General features: G+C 31.3%; 1 protein-coding gene across 2 annotated transcripts in view; it reads left to right on the top strand.

Moving 5' to 3' along the window:
- The window catches only part of LOC134710170 (CLK4-associating serine/arginine rich protein-like), a 29,241-nt gene extending 5,678 nt beyond the window's left edge, over positions 1 to 23,563 (top strand). The window contains exons 2-19 of one of the 2 annotated variants that reach the window (XM_063570388.1): positions 648 to 761; positions 1,454 to 1,551; positions 2,265 to 2,363; positions 2,984 to 3,066; positions 3,830 to 3,914; positions 4,378 to 4,490; positions 5,353 to 5,449; positions 6,412 to 6,490; positions 7,009 to 7,082; positions 8,066 to 8,107; positions 9,038 to 9,181; positions 10,370 to 10,675; positions 11,214 to 11,423; positions 15,251 to 15,302; positions 16,859 to 16,919; positions 17,750 to 17,808; positions 20,346 to 20,512; positions 23,290 to 23,563. In XM_063570388.1, the coding sequence (XP_063426458.1) occupies positions 663 to 761; positions 1,454 to 1,551; positions 2,265 to 2,363; positions 2,984 to 3,066; positions 3,830 to 3,914; positions 4,378 to 4,490; positions 5,353 to 5,449; positions 6,412 to 6,490; positions 7,009 to 7,082; positions 8,066 to 8,107; positions 9,038 to 9,181; positions 10,370 to 10,675; positions 11,214 to 11,423; positions 15,251 to 15,302; positions 16,859 to 16,919; positions 17,750 to 17,808; positions 20,346 to 20,512; positions 23,290 to 23,347 (1,926 nt within the window). In that variant the 5' untranslated portion in view covers positions 648 to 662 and the 3' untranslated portion in view covers positions 23,348 to 23,563. Of the gene's footprint in view, positions 1 to 647; positions 762 to 1,453; positions 1,552 to 2,264; positions 2,364 to 2,983; positions 3,067 to 3,829; positions 3,915 to 4,377; positions 4,491 to 5,352; positions 5,450 to 6,411; positions 6,491 to 7,008; positions 7,083 to 8,065; positions 8,108 to 9,037; positions 9,182 to 10,369; positions 10,676 to 11,213; positions 11,424 to 15,250; positions 15,307 to 16,858; positions 16,920 to 17,749; positions 17,809 to 20,345; positions 20,513 to 23,289 lie in introns of those variants that run through there. The other variant, XM_063570389.1, reaches the window with a different exon arrangement.
- Positions 23,564 to 24,693: the final 1,130 nt, after the last annotated feature.

The following is a 24,693-nucleotide window of genomic DNA, read 5'->3' as shown; positions in this document are numbered from 1 at the left end:
CTGCCCTTGAATTGGTAATTTTAAGAAAATTTTGCTGTTTTTGGTTAATATCTTGAATATTATTATAGATAGAGATAAACTGTAAACAGCAATATTGTTCAGCTGAGTAAGATTTACAATGAAGTCAACATGACCAAAATGGTCAATTGACCTCCTAAGGAGTAATTGCCCTTTGTAGTCAATTTTTAACAATTTTCTTAAAATTTGTAAATTTTCCCTATAATTTTCCACTGAAACTAACTGGACGTAGTTCATTACAGATATAGATAATTGTAAGCAGCAAGAATGGTTAGTAAAGTAAGATCTACAAACACATCACTATCACCAAAACACAATTTTGTCATGAATCCATCTGTGTCCTTTGTTTAATATTCAAATAGACCAAGGTGAGCGACACAGGCTCTTTAGAGCCTCTAGTTTTAATCATATTTCTTAATATGGTACAAGAAGTTTCATATTTTATCATCAATAATAGTAATTTATGAAGCACAGAGGGAGGTGTGGTGTACGGACTTTGTTTATTCACCAAAAGGCCACGTTCTTGTCGTCTTATTTATTAGACATAAAAGAATTTTCATAATCATGATAATGTAGGAATTCAAAACATGCTAAAATCAAATAAATTTATGGTGATTATTTTTTAACAGACATAATCTACAATCATGTGGCAAGAAGCCAGAAAACAAGAAAAGAAGATTAGGGGTTTGATGGTGGATTATAAGAAAAGAGCAGAAAGAAGACGAGAATTTTACGAGAAAATTGTAAGTTAATGTAAATATAAAAAAGAAGATGTGATATGATTGCTAATGATACAACTCGCCACAAGAGACCAAAATGACACAGAAATTAACAACTATAGGTCACCTTCAACAATGAGCAAAGCCCATACTGCATAGTTAGCTATAAGGCCCTGAAATGACAATTTACATTTGTAAAACAATTCAAACGAGAAAACTAACGGCTTTATTTATCATGTTTATATAAAAAAATAAGGAAAAACAAATGTGTAACAGATAAACAAACGACAATAACCTTAGTTTACCATAAAACGAAAATAACCTTAGTATACCATAATCATCAAACAGAAAAGTCAGTATTACCATGAATAAACTCATAAATCTCATGAAGCATGAGAATATCTGCTTAAATAGTGGAATACACTGTATAATTGCTTATTGAGTAAAATCAAGTGATGAGTCGCTATAGCAAGATTATTTTTAAACAAAGAAGGTAGAGTGAGTTCTTGCTTAGACATACATAGAACATTTATCCTTGTGGAATACATATTCTGTAATAGTCAACATGAAGGCATCTTTCAAACTTTACAAGAAATGACTTTAACTTTAACCTTTTAGAGCCTACGGAAAAGATATTACATGTTCATATTGGATTATGGAAAATTTTGATACTTTCTATTTTATTTTGATACACAATTTGATATCTTTCATTACAGAAACTAGATCCTGCACAGTTTGTAAGAGCATATGGTCGACCATGTAAGATTAATTTAGATCCAGCAGTAGCATATGCCGCAGAGAGTCCCCAGAGCATGTCAGTATTTCAAATTTTATTACATTTTGTTCAGTGTTGCATAAGTTTTTTTACATTTCAGACTTAGGTAAGAGTTAAACCTGGAAACATTCTTTACATCATGTACATATAAAAAAGATGATGTGGTATGATTTATTATGTTTAGATACATTTAAAGGAAACAAAATGAGAATAAAGATTTGCATCTATAGATAATACTTCAGAACACAATTAATGAACTTAGTGATTTTAAAATATCAGTGCTACTCAAGTTTAACAAAACCAAATATAATTTGATTGAGTTGTAGATTCCCTGTCTATACAGTCTACGTCTACAAAGATATAATTATTTTTTTTTATTTTTGTCAATAAAAATTAATTGAAATATTTACATGTACAAGGCCAAAAATAAAATTTAGATTCTTTGATGTTTCCTTCTACCCACCTAAGTATCAGCTTCCCAGATTTTTTTTGTTAAACAAATGATTTGACATTTCAATTTTTATGTTGTTCTTGTCTCAAACATGTAACTTATATCATACTTCAAAAAAACCTATCCACCTAGCCAACACTGCAAGGCAACAAAAAACTAAACATTTTTTAAGTTTGCATAAATGTGTGTTTTTCAATCTGTATTTACTTGTCTTAAAATGGCTTCTTATGCTGTTTCTATCAATTGTTTGTTCTTAACTTTTTGTGACTTCAACATATATTTTAAATTTGATAAATAACAGGATGCCTTGGCAAGGTCAAGAAGATAATATGATTGACAGATTTGATGTACGAGCCCATCTTGACTATATGCCACAGACCAAGATAGTAGCCCCTCCAACGTAAGTATTGAGAACATCTTCACTGTCAACACCTGGCCTTTGTTGACAAACAAAGCATCTTGAATTCATTAAATCTATAAACAGATTTACTGTAAATTCAGAAATTATAAGGTGCATTTTTTATTGCGATTTTTTAAAACATAACAAAATGCAAGATTAATTATTGGGATTTCAGATAAATATTCATACAATTATATGTACTAGATACCAGAATGCCAGTTCTTATTTTTCTAATTCTCACTAAGTCACATTTTGAGCATTGATAAAAAAGAACACTAAAAAAGGAATTCTATTTGTAGAATTTAATTTGTAACAATTAATTGCTTTTTTTCTCTGACAAATTGGTCATCAATTTTTCACCAATCTGAAAATATAGATGAAACATGTTAAGTTTTCAGGTACATAACCAGTTTGCACAAGTATACAAACCTTTCTTCATGTTCTTTATTCTAATGAATTGTTTGTCATGTGTGCATTATTTGAGGATAAACTAATTATTTATTTCAAAAAGCATACATGTGCCTCATTCATTTTATACAAGAGTGAGGTTTTTTTTCTTCAGAAAATTATGAATAATTTTTTTAACAGCATATTATAAGTTTCCAACATCCCATTTTCAGATTGAGTAAGAGAGAGGAAGAAGAAGAAAGATCTATTAACTATGAACGTTACAGAATTATTGTAGAAAATGAATGCGCTGGATGTAGGTATCATTATATAGGGATGTCTGTCCCTTTCCAACATACTTTTTTTCCCAAGTAATAGTCCAATTTTCCTGCTTTTTGGCAGAGTTGTCCTTCTTTGCAGAACCTACCTTAGATTTACTGTTTATGTTTAGTTTTGAATATGCATGAAATGTTTGCCACGGGACATTAAGCAAGCTATAATTGGTCGATCAATATATAAATAGTGTTGTGCAGAAGGCTAATTCTGTGTTTAATGAGGTGGGTATTAGGAATTGAAATATTTTGATACATACTTTGGTGAAAAATCATGTGTTATTAGGTGTACATAAAATCTCCAAATCATGCCTGCAAACACTTGGAATGTAAATAAATGTTTAATGTATCTATGTCAGTTATCCAATTGTTTTTTATTTATTTCTATTTAAAGACTATCTGTTTGAACTCAAAATTGGGAGGGTTGTCAGTCAGTTTAATATTTTATAGTTTTGATAACTTTCTAAAAAATAATCTGAACCAATATAGTTGAGAGAATATGGCATATATTCTGTTTGTTGGGAAATTTTTTGTGAAGGGTTTATTTCCACTAGTTTTATTTTTAAGAGAGATAAGACAATAGTAATATTCATACGAGTAAGTTTGACTGTTCATGTCATATAAAACACTGACCATAAATATGTTTAGATCAAGAATGAGAATTTTATTATTCTGGCATTGTTTTACTGACTTACTTGTATTCATTTTTTGGGGGCACGGCTAATTGACAAACTTTTCTAATTACAGTGACAGAAGAACAAGCTTTATATCAGATCTATGTTGATGAACAGTTTGGGAACGTTGACAAATCCAAAGATGAAGAAAAGAAAAAGTAATCTATTGTAGAAAATTTACATCAGCTTGTTTCATAACAAGATTACTGTCAGAACATATCTTATTTGTTTACATATAAATAAGAAGATGGGATATGAGTGCCATTGAGACAACTCTCATTCCTAATCATTGTGTATAAAAGTTGACAATTTAAGGTCAAAGTATGGCCTTCAAAAAAGATTCTTTGGTCACACCAAACAGCAAGCTTTAAGTCCCCAAAATGAATAGAATAAAACAATTCAAACAGGAAAACTAGCTGTCTAATCTATATGAAAAAAAACCACAAGATCTGGATGTTTAATACAGTAGTTTACAAGTCAACCTTAATAATTTCATAGTACATTAGTTTTAATTTTAGATTTCAAGAAAATATTGCATATTATTGAAAACAGGCATTTAATGGGGATGCTTTGTTCTTAAATTGTTAATGAAACATGTCGATAATATTTTTAACTCTTCAGACTGGAGGGAAAGAAAGCTGCTATAGCGTTTGTATATGAAGACAGTACGCCTATTCTCAAAGATGAGGATGACAGTGAAAGCAGTGACACAGACGTAGAAGATGTTGATTTAGGTATGGTTTGTATTAATCATTTAACACTTTATCAATGTATACTGTATCTCCTTTGTGTGGCTCATGAAATAGAATTCATTTAGAGCATATACTGTGGATTCATTTATTTTTATGTGCACCAATTTTGTGGATGAAGGAAAACTTGATGTTCCTGGACACTGGACATATACTTGTTTTGCGGAAGACTTTATATAAGCCTTAAGAAATTTGTCATTCATTGAACAATTTATTTTATGGGTTTACTATACTCACAATATCAACTAATTTGGTATCCAATGAATTATAATGAATTCACAGTAGTTGCCCCTTGAAAGAAAGATAAAGGATATTGTGTATCTTTTCATTAAAAAAAATCTGTATATGCACAGCAAAAACAGAACGAAAAGCTTAGTCAGTCAGGTAGTCTGTCCTTATAGAAAGATGTCAATAGTTAAAGTTTATGTTCAACTATATTCTTTCTTTACCCAGTATTTATAAGTTCTATAACTGATGAAAAATGGGAATTTTGTCACATGACCATGATGACTACACTATTATCAAGCCATAAAATTGGAATACCTGTGACATTACAAACTAGACAGTTTAATTCCATTTATCACGAATTACTTAATAATTTCAAGTTTAAAACAAAAGTTTGATATAGTATTATTGTGTGTTAGAAAACTTTCAAATGACGTGGTTCTTAAAAAATTTAAATCTATAGGCTAGCGAACAGTATTTGTTAAAACAACAAAATCTTCCACCAACAAATTTGTTTTCGCTCAATCCATAAAAATGTGTATCCATACAAATAAATGAATCCACAGTATAATGCATGACGATTTTTCTGTAAGATTAAGACCTGATTATTTTATCACTACAGATATAACACTTGATGTTGACACACTAAACAATGAACAGAAAAGATTACTCAATGAATGTGCTCAGCAGTATGGAATGAAAGATGAAGATTTTGTCAGGTAAGTCAATTTATCTGTAATTCATATATTTTCCCTTTGATTTTACTGCCTAATATTGTGGAGTATCAACATACTGGCTGTATCACTGAAAATATGAGGCAAAACATTGTGTGACGTCATAATTACCAATAAACAGAATGACAGGTAGTTTCATTTTTGATACTAACAGGCTCGTCTAGATATTCCAAATGATATAGTCAGTATCAAAAACGAAACTACCTTTTATTCTATATGTACCTGTGATATTAATAGTCCTTTTCCTACGACGTCAAAATGGACTTTAGGTTTGCACCCTGTCCGTCAGTCCATCTATCAGTCTGGCAAATCAGTTTTCCACACTTTTTTTCTTCATGCTTGAAGATACTGATTTGGTATTTGGTGTATTGATTTATTGTGACAAGTTACAGATCAAGTCCAAATTTTGTTCAGATTTGTTGATTTTGTGCAGAGTTATGGTTCTTTGGCTTATAAATGCACCTAAATAATAAGTTTTTAACACTTTTGCCATTCAATACTCACAGAATGCTTGTAATTTTTTTTAATTTCAAATTAAATTTGAACCATATGTAATAAGATTTTTTATTGATTAAATATTACAAAAACCTTGTGTATTTTGTATTATGGTTAGGTATTCACAGAAGCTTCAAATGTTGTATGTAACTTTTTTCCAACTGCCAATCCAAATTCTGCAGTTAAACTCCATTTGTAGAACATTTTACATTATATGATTCTTTGTGTAAATTGCTCTTGTAATTATTATTAATAAAATAATTGCCTTTGACATTAAGCAAACAACAATTCATCTATTGTATGTATTCTGATTGATTGATATTTGCTTAAGATGCAGTTGCAAATATTTTGTTCATTGTCATATTCATTTACTTCTTTTAAATATGTAATTGTAGTATTAATTGTTGGACTTTTAAATTCTTATTCTGTTATTTATTATATTTTCACAACAGCATGTTACAAAGAGACAAAGAGGAAGCTGAGGCTATGAAACTAGCCAGGATCTTAGAGGAGGAAAAGGCACAGTTTGCTGTATGTATTAGAGAACATTATTTATTGCTTCCCTTGTTTTGAGTGAAAGGTTGCTAAATTTTGTTTATAATTGTATCTTGACTTCAACATAAATTGTCTTAGTGGTCTCTCTGTTGCATGATGTTCATAATAAATTGGAGACCCTTGGTTTGCTCAAAACTCAAGACTTTAAAAATTGGTTTTGTTAGTTCTCCCTAAGCAGCATGATTCATTTTAAAGTAAAAAGCTGAGAAAAAATTGCTTTATCTGGCCAGTATTACCAATAATGTTCATATTTTGGAATTTATTAATGAAATACAATTTTCTTTAAAAAGAGATATTGTAAATTCTTTGCTTGTACCTATAATAAAGTCAAAGTTGATTTTATTGTTGAAAAATAAACTTAAAAGCTAGAATCATAAATAACAATTCACTCTTTTCAAATTGTTGACAGGATAAAAGTAAATGTACAAATCTTGCTTGAAAATTATTTTGTATCCCTGAAATGCAAATAAATGAAAAAATAAATGTTTTTGCAGGGAAGGAAATCAAGAAGAGAAAGAAGAGCATATAAAGAAAAAAGACTTGCAGGGAGGAAGCTAAGTCCACCAAGGTATAGAGAACTGTATTAACAAATTACAACAACGTATTAATGAATATGCTGTCTTCAGATTTAAATTTTCTATTTCACTCTACGGTCATATGATTTTCACTGAAAAGAATAAGTTTTTGAAAGTTTTGCTTTGAATTAGTAACAAACAAATGTCACATCATTTCTCAGAATAGAGGAGGGGGCAGGACCTTTTTTGGGACGTCCGGATCAATGTTTTAAAGCTCAGGATTTTGGGATTTGTCCTTTAGGGGATCGGGAATCCTTTTTTTGAATTTCGGAATGTCAGGATTTAAATTTCTTTCAATTTGGGACCTCAGGATTTCATGTTTTTGTAGCCCAGGATTTTGGGATCACGATCCCTCCAACCTCCCTCAGTATATGCACTCTAAAAGAAATGCTCTAATGGATAATTGTCTTATAAAATGAAAAGAATTGTGGGATATGCAATATATTAAGTCATGTAAAGGGAGACAACTCACTCATATTCAACAGAATTGAAAAAGATTCCAAAAGTGCATAAAAAAATGAGCAGGTTGATACAGATGACCTTACTTTTATTCCCAGATTGGTGCCTGACCAATTTTGATTTGAAGCGCTGCATAATATTTTTTTAGGGGAATAAAATACTGTCAACCAACTTATTTTCGCGGATACTTTATTTCGTGTTTTACCCTTTCTTGACCACTTCGCGACTATTTAATTTTGCGATTATCTGATTTACTTGATGAAGTTTATTACGGAAAAATCAAAGTTTGACATATTCGCGACAATTCACATTTGCGTTATTTTTCTACTTGCGAAAGTTGCAAAAATAAATCGCTCATGAAAATAAGTTGGTTTAAAGTAGTATGACCAATTGCCAAAAAATTGTTTTTCACCTGTATGTAAATTCAAGAGAATGCTTAAGTAATAATGTGTCTGGAAGATTATTTGATGTTTTTGTCATGATATTAAACAATGTGTTTGAATATTGTGTTTTCCAGCTATGCTGCCAGAGATAGTCCTAAATATGAACCTTATCAAAGGTAAGCATACAATTTTTATCAGAATGTTCAGGAATAAAAAAATCTGAATACCTCTGTAGTATTAATCATGTGACATGAAACAACCACCAATCAATCATTGATTTGAAGCTTTTGCAGTAAAATTTAGGTAAAATAATCATACATCCAACAAGTCTGTTCACAGTTTCCTTGAGGAAATACCTGTAAAAGAAATAAGAAATTGTTTGGATTTAGTCTTGTTAGGTTAAATCAAGACCTCAGGCTCAGTATTAATTTCACATTATTGATATCTTGACATTGAAACCTAGTATCCTTCCTTTGACTTCAATATGTTCAAGACTTTTCCTTCAGCAAATCAATAGACATTCATAATTTTAATAAGTATTTGCAGTTGCTGTTTTGATCTACTACTAAATTTATGAAAATTAATAGTACTTGCATGGTCTAGTTACTCTAGTACAGATATTTTGCATTGTTATCTCGAATAAATGTTTGTTATCAAGTTTTGTTCTTGGATCAATACTTTTAAATTACTGTGAATTCATTTATCTTCGTGGCTACCAATTTTCGTGGATTCAGGAAAACTAGCATGTTCGTGGATATTTAATTTCATGGTTTCGATGAAGTCTACATATAGCATGTATAGGCCTATAGATAATTTATTATCGTTGAACATTTAATTTTGTGGTTCATCTGTAACCAAGAAATCCACAATAATTGGTATCCAATGAAATGAATGAATCCAGAGTATCTTGTTTGTTGAAAGCTACTCTAGATCGCTTACAATTTGTCTCTGTAACTATTTCAAAACTAGAAAGGATATTCTTGGTTAGATATTTTGTATCATTCACTGCTATGGGTTGTTTTTTTTGTCACATTGTGTATATGTTATGTATGGCTATAGCATATCATATATGCTCTTACAAATAAAATATTCATTTTTTTCTTCAGGTCATCATCATCGTCCAAATCAAGGTCAAGATCCCCAGAGAGAAAAGACAAGATGTTGTTTATAACAAGTTTTGGAGGTGACAGTGAAGAAGACAGAACTGTTCAGGGGCCATCACTCCCTAATACTCATAAGATAGATAAATGGTCGGTGTTTATTGTAGTTTTTCTGGGGACCATCGGTGAACAGTTACATAAAAACAGCCTGTTAATTGTCATTTTTACATCAATACTTTCGTGCCCATACATTAAAGATGTATAGAAAATGGACTGTATGGCCTAACCGAACAATAAAAGATACATGGAATAGATTTATAAACGGAAGAGAATGAAAGAACTGTGTTGATAACAAGCTTTTGGAGACATGAACATTTGTTTTCATAACTTGTGTGAGTCTTCAAAAACAAACGACTTGTTTGTTTGTAAGGCAGTTATATTTATAACTTTTCTGTTTGGTTTGCTGTCTGGCAGAAATTCTACTTATCTCCCCTGGGAAATGTAAAAGAACAATTTAGATTTAGAAATGATTATTTGTACTCGTAAAGAGCATGTGATATCTGACAAATATAAGTTTATATAACATCAAATTCTGAATCTTTATTTTTAGTCTATTTTTACATTGTCACTATAAAAAATTCAGCATATAGATATTTATTAATTTGTAAATATCTCTATTTTTTTATGCATTTGAAAAGAAGCCTTTAAAAATTTAAATATTTGGCTCAAGTGAATCAGTTATTAACATGAGATTTTTCCTGAACTAGAAATGTTCACCTCTATCATACATGTATTCTTCAGTTTGTCTAAATTAAAATTTTAACTAACAATTTTTCGTGAAAATTTCGCCTAGTAGAGAGATGGATATGGAACAACAACAACAAATAATTTATTAGTCTCACGCCTTTAAAACATTTGTGCTTGATATTAAACACAATATACTATAGACAGATCAATTTATAAAAGAGCCACTCTAAAAAAGGGTGATGAGAAACTGTAAAACACACATTAATATACATTTATATTACATCTATAGCATACATCAAATATATCTTAGCATAAATTTAAAACACCATGATATTTAAACAATTATCAAGAAAAAACAACAACATTATATACACTTATTATGAGTGTAAAATACACTTTCAACCTTGCAGTTGTTTCTCACATTTCTTTATTTATGATCAAGTTTTCATCAAACAATATGGGATTTAGTGTTTATGCTTTGAATAAAAAATGCATGCATGAAACCATGAACAAATTAGTAAAGGTTAAAAAAAACCTAATGAACTATTATCTAATGATTAACAAATTTAACCTTTTGTTTTCTGCTTGTAGGGATAAAAAAGCTAAAAAGAAAAAAGACAAGAAAAAGTATAGGAGGTCACGATCTCGGTCACCATCTTCAAGATCAAGGTCACGTGATCAGAGAGAAAGGGAAAAGGTGAAAAAATCCACAGTAAGATCCAGAAAAGAAAAAGAAAAACATAAAAGAAGTTATAGTCATTCCTCAAGTCATAGTTCATATTCCAGCAAGTCATCTCGTAATTCAAGTTCACGATCTAGATCACTGTCAAGGTCAAGATCAAGATCCAGAAGTAGATCATATTCTTCAAGGTCATCGTCATATGATTCTAAGTCAAGGTAAATATTGGCAGTAGATCCAGACTTGAGTGACATATTGACCTCAAAAGTTAGCTGATTGCTTTAGATTTTTTTATGAAATAAATAATGCATGATAGATTTGAGTTTTTGAATTCTGATTGACAAAGAAATTTATCAATGAAGATAAAATGTATTGCAGAAATTGTAAGTTGGAATTTCAGTAAGAATATGTTTTTAGTATTTTATTTAGTTTTTGAATGGGATTGTCAAGAAACAAAATTAAAAAAAATTTGCTCAATGCATCAATTTAACATGCTAAGAACTTATAAAGTTTTTTGATGTATAGTGATTATAATAGAAAACAAATTATATGCAAAACAAATGTTTTTTTTGTAACGAACAATTTCTTAGATTATGGCATTAGACATAAATCTGATTGAATAATCTTTCCAGAAAGGTGTATTTTCGTGAAGACAAAAAAAAAAAAAGAATATCTAAAATTTCAAATTAAAGAAAGTTATGTCTATTGAATTAAGATCAATTTAGGAGTAGTTTTTTAAATGCATTATTTATTTAGGTCGCGGTCGCCACAGAAGCCAGTAGTAGCGCCGCCTATAAAACGCTACAGAAGAGAAAGTTTATCATCTAAGTCAAGTGATTCTGAAAGTGATCACCGAACATCATACCGCGGCAGAAGAGATGATAAACATGACAGGCATGACAGAGGTGACAGAGGTGACAGGAATGATCGGAATGACAAGAATAATGATAGGAATTCTGGTCAAAGGTAAGTACCGTGCATTGCAACATCAATCAAGACTGAAGTAAAACCAGAAAATCAAAAATCCAGAAAAATACAGTTTCATCAATCCTCAAAAATACATAACATAAAAAATGAATGAGCTCACAACAAGAGTTTTTAGTAAACCATAAATTTTGTTAATTCTAAAAGTTTTTAACTATTTTTGTTTTTTCTCAAACTGTTAATTTGTAGAATTAAATTAGTATGCTCAAACTAATTCAAGTATTTAGAATGTTCTTTTATTTCATTGTATTTATTTCTTTAATTTATTTGAAATGGATTGTTAGGTCAACATTGCAGAAGACCATGTAATTTCATGCCAGATTTTTTCTTGCCTTGACATAGGAAAAAGCAAGGCTTCTGAATACTTTTTTTGATGACATCGGTGGCCCCAACAATTTGTGAAGTTTGTGATCATCTCAGTTAAAGTGAAATATGATAACTATATTTATCCACTCTCAACATTTAAATTCGAAATATTTAAAACTGTCGTCAAGCCTTGCTGTTCAAATATTTTTAGTTTTCGCACTCTAACTTTAGTAAAAGTGAATAGAAATCTATGAAATTATAACACAAAGTTTTTGACCACAAAAGGAAGGCTGGGATTGATTTTGGGAGTTTTGGTCCCAATATTTTAGGAATAAGGGACCAAAAAGGGCCCAAATAAGCATTTTCTTGGTTTTCACACTATAACTTTAGTTTAAGTAAATAGAAATCTATGAAATTTTGACACAAGGTTTATGACCATAAAAGGAAGGTTGGGATTGATTTTGGGAGTTTTTGTTCTAACTGTTTAGGAATAAGGGGCCAAAAAAAGGGCCCAAATAAGCATTATTCTTGGTTTTTGAACAATAACTTAAGTATAAGTGAATAGAAATCAATGAAATTTAAACACAAGGTTTATGAACACAAAAGGAAGGTTGGGATTGGTTTTGGGAGTTTTGGTCCCAACAGTTTGGGAATAAGGGGCCCAAAGGGTCCAAAACTAAACTTTGTTTGAAATTCATAAAAAATTGAATAATTGGGGTTCTTTGATATGCCGAATCTAACTGTGTATGTAGATTTTTAATTTTTGGTCCCGTTTTCAAATTGGTCTATATTAAGGTCCAAAGGGTCCAAAATTAAACTGAGTTTGATTTTAACAAAAATTGAATCTTTGGGGTTCTTTGATATGCACGAATCTAAAGATGTACTTAGATTTTTTATTATTGGCCCAGTTTTCAATTTGGTCCAAATCGGGGTCCAAAATTAAACTTTTTTTGTTTGATTTCATCAAAAATTGAATAATTGGGGTTCTTTGATATGCCAAATCTAACTGTGTTAGTAGATTCTTAATTTTTGGTCCCGTTTTCAAATTGGTCTTCATTAAGGTCCAAAGGGTCCAAAATTAAACTAAGTTTGATTTTAACAAAAATTAAATTCTTGGGCTTCTTTGATATGCTGAATCTAAACATTGTACTTAGATTTTTGATTATGGGCAAAGTTTTCAAGTTGGTCCTAATCAGGATTCAAAATTATTATATTAAATATTGTGCAATAGCAAGAAATTTTCAATTGCACAGTATTCAGCAATAGCAAGAAATCTTCAATTGTGCAATAGCAAGAAATTTTCAATTGCACAGTATTGTTCAATAGCAAGAAATCTTCAATTGACAGTATTGCGCAATACCAAGAAATATCTAATTTCACAATATTGTGCAATAGCAATCAATTTTCAATTGGAGTTATCTTTCTTTGTCCAGAATAGATATTTGTGCAATAGCAAGATATTTTCAATTGACAGTATTGCGCAATAGCAAGAAATATCTAATTTCACAATATTGTGCAATAGCAATCAATTTTCAATTGGAGTTATCTTTCTTTGTCCAGAATAGATATTTGTGCAATAGCAAGATATTTCCAATATTCTTTGTAAATTTGAGTTATCTTTCTTTGTCCAGAATAGTAGTTGAATCAACTTAAATCATTGTTTTATACAATAATCAATGTATTTTCACCATTACTACCAACTGATAAATTAAAACAATCTTTACCATTCAGTGATAACAAGCACTTTTTTTTTACATTTTAATATTTTATGATGTATTTAAATGAGCAGTTATTGTTGCAAACTCCCTTAGAAATTTGAATTGAGATCAGTTTTGGAATAAGGGAAAGTTTTTCTCATTTCAGATTTCATAAATAAAAATAAAATTTCTTCAAATATTTTTTTGAGAGGATTATTATTCAACAGCATAGTGAATTGCTCAAAGGCAAATTTTTATTTTTTTTAAGTTCATAAGACCACATTCATTCTGTGTCAGAAACCTATGCTGTGTCAACTATTTAATCACAATTCAAATTAAGAGCTGAATCCAGCTTGAATTTTGTGTCCATACTTTCCTCAACCGTTCAGGGTTCAACCTGCGGTCGTATAAAGCTGCGCCCTGCGGAGCATCTGGTTGGATCTGTTTAAGGGGAACCACTTATGGTTAGCCAATGATATTATAATCATTTGAACATCTTATTTCCATGGCAACTGTTTCGCTTAGCCCTGTACCATTAGTCATGGTTCATTGACTTGTAATATTTTGCAAAATTTACATGATAAAGAAGTGATGTTTTAATTTCAAAATTGACATTTTACTATCATGTTGTAAAAAGGTGAGATATACTCTGTGTTAACAGTTTTTAATGAAATTTATATTAAAGGTTTTTTATCACCAATATCATGGACGAGACTTAAAATCAGTATCAATCAATCATTTTAAGTGGTTTGTGTCCCTTGAAATACATATTATATTGAAGTTGCTTTGAATGGACTCTCAAACCTACCGTTATTGCTGTATTCCTTTTACAACTACTACTAGTACTAGTCTGAAGACCATTATTCTGACATTTTTCTTATTGGTCCAAACAAAGTTTTAAAAAAATTCATTAGTCCAAATGAAATATTACTAGTCTGGGGGCATCGAACTTGTGGGGACTAGTGGCTAATTGTGCAGACTGCTGTGCAAATGCAGAAGAACTGTTAAGAAAGATAAAGATTTTGAATTCAGTAATTTATTTATTTTTCTACTGTAATAAGGGGAGATCCCCCTTTTATCAATGTTAATTTATTATGGGGTGATTATTTGAGTCACAACAAATATAAACTCATTCCTCAAATGAACAAAGAAAAAGAAAACCCAAACAACTCCAATGAAAAAAGAAAAAAGAACACACACACAAAATCCAAAACCAAATATATATGGTAGAAAGAAAAAGAAAATTATTACCAAGAGCGAAGCTCATGAACAAAAAATACAGCTGTAAAGTAAGCTGGTACATGTTCTTAAAATTACATTTATTTGGTAATTCCTGATAAGTGGTGCTAGAGATTATATTTTGTGCATTTTCTGTTATCAACAACATGCAGTATAAATATGTAAAAGTTATTTGCTTCCAATGCTAGTTTATGTACAGTTAAATACTGATTTGTGTGTAAAAACATCTGATTCTGTGAGATGTGATCATGGGATATCTTTTTGTCTGCATATTTTGTTAAAATAATATGTCTGATAGGTGACTTTTAATACAAAACTTGTTGGGGGTAATTCCTTTGGTTTTCCAATGTCAATAAAGATTGTCTCCCTTTGGCCAGGTTGACTCTCCTTTGACATCCCAACTGTTCTTGTTCATGGAAACATCTGGAAATTTGCAACTGGACACTGAGCAACCAACAATTAATTATTCATTAAACATTTCAATATAAAAAAACAACATCTTTTAACATGTATTTTACAGTGAAGCTTTGAAATATGATTGATATTGAGACTGGGTTTTTTTTGTAGGTCAAAAAGTGAGACCAAGTTACCTGGTAAAAGTACATCTTTAAACCTTCAAGTCAGTAAGAATGAAATCATTGTAATGATAGAAAAACATACTTTTGGTTCTCCCTGCTTAAGACATAGAAATATTTCTAGATTCTCATCCATAGCTTTTAAAACTGCATAAAAATTATGAAAAGTAATAAATATTTGTCTGTTCTGGTTGAATTTTTATGGATTGAGGAAGGATTAAATTGTGGGAAGATTCAAAGCTTACTAAGTCAAATGCTTTGGAATATCTTGTCAGGAAGTTCTGAAAAAATATAGAACTGAGGATGGTATGGAGTTGAGAATCTACAAATAGTTTTATCATGTCTTTAAGAGTTTTTGGCACTATGTTCTTAACTTCTTGTAATTTTTTCTCTTATAATTTTTTAAGAAGCATTACAAATTTTATTTATATGTTTTTTTAAATCTGATAAAGGTTTGAAATGTGTATGGTTTTTTTCTGCCTTATGTTCTGTAACATATGATAATATTAAGGTTCAATAGTTACATTTACAAGTTTGAAATACATTTCACTGCCTGTCATCTGAGGTAAAGTTTTATTTTGGTATCAAAAGTCAGATAATTATTTCTGCATTACCAGTAGTTGTTTTAGTTTGAAAGAACACTAATTTAACTTTAACTTAATAGTACAGTTTATCATGTTTTTTTCTTGAATACATGTGTTGGTACAATTTTTTAAAATATTATAATGATGATAACAACATATTATTAGAAATGGAAATAAAAATGTGAAAAAAATATTTCACAATTTTCAAAAAATTTCTGTGCACAGATTTTTATTGAAAATTGAAAAACAATGAGTTGAGATGAGAATATAACATGCTATTCTAAATTGATCCCATTTTATAAAAAAAATTATCAGTCAATCAGCAATTTTGATATAGGGTCCTAATAAATTAAAAAAAAATAAGCAGAAAAGAACTTGATATTAACCTAGAATGCATCCTGAATTTATTCCTAGTGTCAAAATATATAAAAATTGTAACTAATTATTTTTTAAATGGTATTGCTTTGTTTTTATTAGAATTAGTTTCTACACCTCTTACAAAAATGTAGAAGAGTCACATTGACATGGCCATTTTCTAGTTGGAGGGGATGTGTTTTCATTTTTTTGTAAAAAATAAAATAAAAATATAACTCAAATAAAAGCGCAATGAATTTTACCAATTCCAAAGGACAATGGTTAGGTTAAAGTGCTGGATGTGTGAAAACCTTAAGTAGATCTTATTACATAAGAACAGACAAATATAAAGATATGGAGGTGTGTAATGATTACCAATGAGACAATTTGCACTATCCACCAGATGTCAAATGAGGAACATAAAAAAACAACATTCATATGGTAAATACAACCCAAAAACACATTTCAATGTGGAGTTTTTGTCCATAAATTCTGGATGCATGAATATTATTTTACAATGAAGCATAGAAACCAGGCATGAATTAATATACAGCATAAATTTTTATTTTCACATCATGAAGATAATAATTATCTTTAGTTCTGAAGTCGGGTATTGGATATATATATGTGCAAAAAATTTCAATTTAAATGTGAATTTGTAGGCAAAAGTAACTCCACAAGAGAAATTGAAAAGGAAGATGCAGGCTGCCCTCAACAGATCATGTAAGTATTGAATGACACTTAAGTCTAAAAAGTGGGGTCCTTCAACCAAAACAAAAATAATATTAGATAAATAGTTTGTTTTTATAGTAAAATTGTAAGACGTTACAAATTTAAGCATTTATTTAAGTTTTGTTCCAGTGAGGGGATTACCAGTACTGCAGAAATTGTGACCCTTTAAGTAGGATATTAAAAATTTATGTTAGATTCTTGCTTTAGAGATATGAAAATCTTGACGCCTCATGATCAAATTTTTCGTTTGGGATTCCATCATATTTTCCCTCCGGTTTATATGATCCATTCATCCTGTTTTGACTCTTTTAAATTCAAGAGTCTAATTGAGGTAAATTATATGGCCTTTCAAATATTGATCATCACTGAAGAGACATTTATTGTTGAAATCCAGATCTGGTGTACAAATTGTGGCACCTCATGCTTGTGGTATAACATCTTTGCTGCAAGTTTATTGTTTTCTGTTTAGTATTAAATAAGTATTAAGATCCATTTTGTTACATCTTGTGATCAATTTATTTGGCAATTGCCAATGGCAGTCAGCAGGGTTTAAGAACATCAGTTGTTCATCCTGTTAGTCAAATGCGTTTTGTTAAATGTAGTACTTTTTCACTATTTTGGTCTTTTGGAAAATGATATTTTTGCTGTTTTTAGACCTTTCTACAACAAAATTTGTTTTACATGCTCACGAATAAAAATTGCTGTTTTTATCCAACGCAATCATAGCTAGGTTTGAACATACTTTTCTATGTAGACTTGTTTACATATGTATATGATATATATTATATGCAATACTCATTGATTGGTTGTTGTTTTTTCAGTCAAAGCAGACAAAAAGGCTGAAGTGGAAAGAACCATAAAATCTGAACAAGAAAGACTTGTAAGTTGTTCATAGTTGAGAAGATCAAATATTATATACAAGGGTTTAATACGTTACCCTTTGAGTCAAACTTGGAATAATTTTCTGCAGCATGATAAATTAAGTTGATTTTTAAATTCAAGAACATCTTGATTGCCTCCCCTCAATTTAGATAATTAGTAGATTTTAACACCAATTTATAGATTAATTGATACTTTAAGCTTGAAGAATATTACTTAAGGATCAAAATAAGCTAAAAATATTGATAGGTCATGGAGCTCCTTTTCAAGATATTTGATTTTTAAAATATGGCGGGAAAAGGATGACTTTTACCTGATATTTGCATTGGTATTATTTGGATCTCAAATTAAAAGAAGGAAAATCAAGAATCTGCTTAAATTTTGTCAAATGACCTATTAAAATCATAAGAAACCTCAAATTAAAAAAAAATATGCATATGTTTTTTATAACTAAATGGATAGTTTTCATTATACAACTTATGTACATATACTTTTTTCTGAGGAAAATTCTTTAATTTGTCCACATTTAGAAGAAGTTTAATTATTTTTAATTGCTTGCTTCCAGGAAGCAATTCGCCGACATATTTTCCGTATGCATAGTGACCCGAGCGTAACCCTCCTCGTAAAAATCCTGTGACCACAATACGCATGGATCTGTCATTGAAATAAACAAATATCTGATTATACATGTTAAACACTTGCTCAATACCCATGCTTTTTGTGATTTGTTTACTATAAGGTAACAATCGGTAAAACTTGGCTTCAAACACGACATTTAATGAGCAGCCATATTTGTTAAATCATTACAAACAGAGAGAAAAAAAATTGACGATAATATGATATTTTTGTGAAAATAATGATAAAATCGTGCACAGAGGACTAAGTTTATGATGTATACATGCATTGGTTCAAGAATTGGACAAACATCATTTTTCACCACCAGAGTTGGGGTAATTGTAATTGTAATCGTTAATCAGCTGTAATTGATTACAATTTTCAAAGTAATTAGTGTAATCATTAATCAGCCTCAAATCTGATTACATGTAATTTAATTTAATCAATTACTTTTCAAAATAGCCTGTAATCCTGATTACATTATGATTACATTCTGATTACAATGAAAAAATCTAAAACTGTCAATAAATGATTTTTTCATTATTCATATTTAATAAATATTTTCCATGTTAAATTATTTTTGTTTACTTAAAGCATGCTAATTGATTTGCATACTTCAGCAAAAAAATAAAATGTTACAGTATTGAAAAATCATCATTAGCCAAAGCAGAGATATATATTACAAATATATGTCTCTGGCCTTTGGAAAAATATATTGTACATATATTCACAATTTACAGATGTACACATATACATTTGATAATAACTGTTAAATTCAAGTTATACTTTTCATTATAAACCCTAAAGTATATTCTTTTGTTAAATTTGGGATTTTTGTCAACTTTAAATGGACAGGTAGGAGACCAATTAAGGTTTGTTTTTATTGCAATTACCAATTGAGCATAGCTGTAGGGAAATACATATGATATATGATAAAATTTATCTAATTAGCACAAACTAATTAAAAGTTGGAAAAACATGTTTTTCAAAATAAACAAATTTTGGTATGGATTTGGACTTGACATGTGAAATGCAATGATTTTAGTACTTATAATTTGTTTACCATATGATGTAACAATTCTATTAAAAAGTTTCGCATAGTTTTTTAACTGGTAACTTTATTTCATTCATATTTTAACTTTCATAAATTGCACCTTGTAATACATATAAAGTCTTGAAGAGATCAGAAGACAAGTTACAGCAAATAATTCATAAAACTTTATTCACTATTCAGAGATCAATGGCAATAAATTGTGATAGGTCATAACCAATGACACAATGTGCATGTACATGTATATATATATTGAACTTTTGTGGTTTATTAAATTGATGAAAATTGAAGTTACCATTTTATAATAATTAAAAAATCCTTTTTCAAAAATGCTATACTTTTATCAATTGTAATTTGGATGAAGAGTTGTCTCATTGGCACTGACACCACATCTTCATATATCTATATACGAGCTATATCAAACATTTATTCATAAAAGACATTGACATCAAAAATGTTTTTTTTTTTATTCATTGTAATCAGATGTAATCATGATTACTTTGCCAATGTAATCATTAATTTAATCATATACTTTCAGAAAAGATGTAATCGTTAATTTAATTTAATCGTACAATTGACAAAGTAATTGTAATTTAATCAATTACATTGAAAGTAATCGGACCCATCTCTGTTCACCACTCACTCGTTTCATATGACTTTAAGTCTTATGTTAAAAAATAAATAGGTGTTATGAGGCAAAATAGTTTACCTTGTATGGAAAACACCAAGGAGACCGAATATTTGACACTTATTCTAAAACCTCACCTAACGACATCCTTAATGGAACTGTTACTTCATTTATAATGGAATTATTTATTTAAAATTCAACCAGAAGATAGATATGTTGAATTTTTTGTTTTTACAAATGTTAGGACAGAGAGGAAGAACTTAGAATTAGAGCTCTTGAGATGAGACGGAGAGAAAGAGAGAAAAGACATCGAGATAGAGGAGATAGTAGCAGTGATGACAGTCGAAGTCGAAGCAGGAGTCCTGATAGTGTATCATCACCAGCTGGATCTGGTCCAAAGAGGAGGAAAAGGTGAGTCATATGTATAGAGGTGAAAGTAAGAGTCCTGATAGTGTATCATCACCAGCTGGATCTGGTCCAAAGAGAAGGAAAAGGTGAGTCATATGTATAGAGGTGAAAGTAAGAGTCCTGATAGTGTATCATCACCAGCTGGATCTGGTCCAAAGAGGAGGAAAAGGTGAGTCATATGTATAGAGGTGAAAGTAAGAGTCCTGATAGTGTACCATCACCAGCTGGATCTGGTCCAAAGAGGAGGAAAAGGTGAGTCATATGTATAGAGGTGAAAGTAAGAGTCCTGATAGTGTATCATCACCAGCTGGATCTGGTCCAAAGAGGAGGAAAAGGTGAGTCATATGTATAGAGGTGAAAGTAAGAGTCCTGATAGTGTATCATCACCAGCTGGATCTGGTCCAAAGAGAAGGAAAAGGTGAGTCATATGTATAGAGGTGAAAGTAAGAGTCCTGATAGTGTATCATCACCAGCTGGATCTGGTCCAAAGAGGAGGAAAAGGTGAGTCATATGTATAGAGGTGAAAGTAAGAGTCCTGATAGTGTACCATCACCAGCTGGATCTGGTCCAAAGAGGAGGAAAAGGTGAGTCATATGTATAGAGGTGAAAGTAAGAGTCCTGATAGTGTATCATCACCAGCTGGATCTGGTCCAAAGAGGAGGAAAAGGTGAGTCATATGTATAGAGGTAGAAGTAAGAGTCCTGATAGTGTATCATCACCAGCTGGATCTGGTCCAAAGAGGAGGAAAAGGTGAGTCATATGTATAGAGGTGAAAGTAAGAGTCCTGATAGTGTATCATCACCAGCTGGATCTGGTCCAAAGAGAAGGAAAAGGTGAGTCATATGTATAGAGGTGAAAGTAAGAGTCCTGATAGTGTATCATCACCAGCTGGATCTGGTCCAAAGAGGAGGAAAAGGTGAGTCATATGTATAGAGGTGAAAGTAAGAGTCCTGATAGTGTACCATCACCAGCTGGATCTGGTCCAAAGAGGAGGAAAAGGTGAGTCATATGTATAGAGGTGAAAGTAAGAGTCCTGATAGTGTATCATCACCAGCTGGATCTGGTCCAAAGAGGAGGAAAAGGTGAGTCATATGTATAGAGGTAGAAGTAAGAGTCCTGATAGTGTATCATCACCAGCTGGATCTGGTCCAAAGAGAAGGAAAAGGTGAGTCATATGTATAGAGGTAGAAGTAAGAGTCCTGATAGTGTATCTTCACCAGCTGGATCTGGTCCAAAGAGAAGGAAAAGGTGAGTCATATGTATAGAGGTGAAAGTAAGAGTCCTGATAGTGTATCATCACCAGCTGGATCTGGTCCAAAGAGAAGGAAAAGGTGAGTCATATGTATAGAGGTGAAAGTAAGAGTCCTGATAGTGTATCATCACCAGCTGGATCTGGTCCAAAGAGGAGGAAAAGGTGAGTCATATGTATAGAGGTGAAAGTAAGAGTCCTGATAGTGTACCATCACCAGCTGGATCTGGTCCAAAGAGGAGGAAAAGGTGAGTCATATGTATAGAGGTGAAAGTAAGAGTCCTGATAGTGTATCATCACCAGCTGGATCTGGTCCAAAGAGGAGGAAAAGGTGAGTCATATGTATAGAGGTAGAAGTAAGAGTCCTGATAGTGTATCATCACCAGCTGGATCTGGTCCAAAGAGGAGGAAAAGGTGAGTCATATGTATAGAGGTGAAAGTAAGAGTCCTGATAGTGTATCATCACCAGCTGGATCTGGTCCAAAGAGAAGGAAAAGGTGAGTCATATGTATAGAGGTGAAAGTAAGAGTCCTGATAGTGTATCATCACCAGCTGGATCTGGTCCAAAGAGGAGGAAAAGGTGAGTCATATGTATAGAGGTGAAAGTAAGAGTCCTGATAGTGTACCATCACCAGCTGGATCTGGTCCAAAGAGGAGGAAAAGGTGAGTCATATGTATAGAGGTGAAAGTAAGAGTCCTGATAGTGTATCATCACCAGCTGGATCTGGTCCAAAGAGGAGGAAAAGGTGAGTCATATGTATAGAGGTAGAAGTAAGAGTCCTGATAGTGTATCATCACCAGCTGGATCTGGTCCAAAGAGAAGGAAAAGGTGAGTCATATGTATAGAGGTAGAAGTAAGAGTCCTGATAGTGTATCTTCACCAGCTGGATCTGGTCCAAAGAGAAGGAAAAGGTGAGTCATATGTATAGAGGTGAAAGTAAGAGTCCTGATAGTGTATCATCACCAGCTGGATCTGGTCCAAAGAGAAGGAAAAGGTGAGTCATATGTATAGAGGTGAAAGTAAGAGTCCTGATAGTGTACCATCACCAGCTGGATCTGGTCCAAAGAGGAGGAAAAGGTGAGTCTAAAAGACGGGCGTATAAAAATTAACATGTGCCTATTCAATAGGTCAAGGTCTATATCATCCAGAGTAAAACAAATTTATCAATAAATAAAGCAGAAGTTATCAAAGATCTGACATCAACACCAAACATTCTAAATAGAATTATATAAGACAACCGCTATTAATCGTCCTGATTTGACATAGACACAAGTTGTTGATGCAGACAGGTATGTGGGATCTCAAATCTCCCCTGTTTAATCCAAATCTGTGGATCTACAAAAGGTACATAAAAGAATTTATAATGAAAATAAGTACCAGAAAAATATGTCATTCTAAAATAATGGCATAATAATAGATAACACAAGAACCAATAAAAAAGCAAATTATACTGTATCAAAGATATATACTTTGTTTCAAAAGATTCTAAATAAAGTTTGTAAATTCTAACTAAGTGATGTTTTTTTGTAGGTCACAATCTAGGTCAAGGTCAAGAGAAAGAACAAGTCGATTTACAGATCACAGATAAATCTTTATTTAATTTATTAGACAAAATGATATTCATTTTTTTATTGATAATAAAATAAATATTTATAAATGAAATGTTGAAATGACATTGATCATGGTGTGAGTGTTCATTGTAAAAATCACCAGATTTAGCCAAAATATCTGACAATAATGTGTAATCTATTTTGACCATATTTGTTTTCCATTGTTATGACATTAAAATGAACTTGTTACAATCTGTCAAGTTTTTATTGTTATCAATTCTGATTTGAGGGTCTAGATGGGGAATCCCCCATTTCTGGTTAGTTCAATTTTGAGAGCATTTTTCATTGTTGATTTATTATGCACCATTTATGGGCATTATGTTTTCTGGTCTGTGCGTCCATTAGTTCGTTCATCTGTCCCCCTTCAGGTTAAAGTTTTTGGTCGAGGTAGTTTTTGATGAAGTTGAAGCCAATCAACTTGAAACTTAGTAAACATGTGCCCTATGATATGATCTTTCTAATTTGAATCCCAAATTAGAGATTTATCCCATTTTCATGGACCACCGAATGTAGAAAATGATAGTGCGGATGGGGCATCCGTGTACTTGGGACACACTCTTGCTTTTGCCTATTATTCTCTCTGCTCTATAATGATCATCCAGGCCCTTTTATTTGAATTTTTAAGTTCTTGCATTTGCCAATCTTTCATATCAGTTCGTCTGTACAAATGTATTTAAAGGGCAGTACCTATCTGGAAATTGTTGGTAAATATGATGAAGTGGGGGCTATATTTCAATCATCCTGTTTGTCCAACAAATATTATGGTCACACTTTTGCCAATCTTTCAAATGTTCATGTTGAATGAACTTTTTCTCGGATTTAAATCAACAGAATGCATTCATACTTGGTCAATAGCTCTGTTATTATGGTCTGTAATGTGCCTGTATTTTTTTTTTATCTGTCGGACACCTTCTTACTGCCTCGCTGCACTTTGAATGCCAAGAAAGACAAGACATTTAACTCTTGTTACCTGTAAAATTGAGATGCTTACCTGGGTATCTATAGGGCTTTATGTAAGGACAGTGGCCTATTGATTAATTAGCTGTATACAATAATGAGTCGTCAGCATACGTAAAAGGTGTCATGCTGCTTCTGTGATGTGGGGTCTAGGTAGCTTATTGACAGCAATAACCTAACTGACAACACTGAGGTTTTGAGTTCCTATGCTGTCTGTGGTAGGTTCTTTCGACTTCAATTTTGATTGATTATGATTGCTAGTTTTCCTACCAAAGGTCCAGGTTCCTAAGCCCCTTGGCTTTATCCACAAATAAAAACAGGCTTCCATGCTATAGCCAAGATCAGCCAAGAGTGCAGAAAGTGGCAC

Source organism: Mytilus trossulus, chromosome 3 (assembly GCF_036588685.1).
Source record: "Mytilus trossulus isolate FHL-02 chromosome 3, PNRI_Mtr1.1.1.hap1, whole genome shotgun sequence".
Classification (NCBI taxonomy): domain Eukaryota; kingdom Metazoa; phylum Mollusca; class Bivalvia; order Mytilida; family Mytilidae; genus Mytilus; species Mytilus trossulus.
The sequence above is the reverse complement of the archived record's forward strand: the minus strand, read 5'-3'. Positions and strand labels throughout refer to the sequence as shown.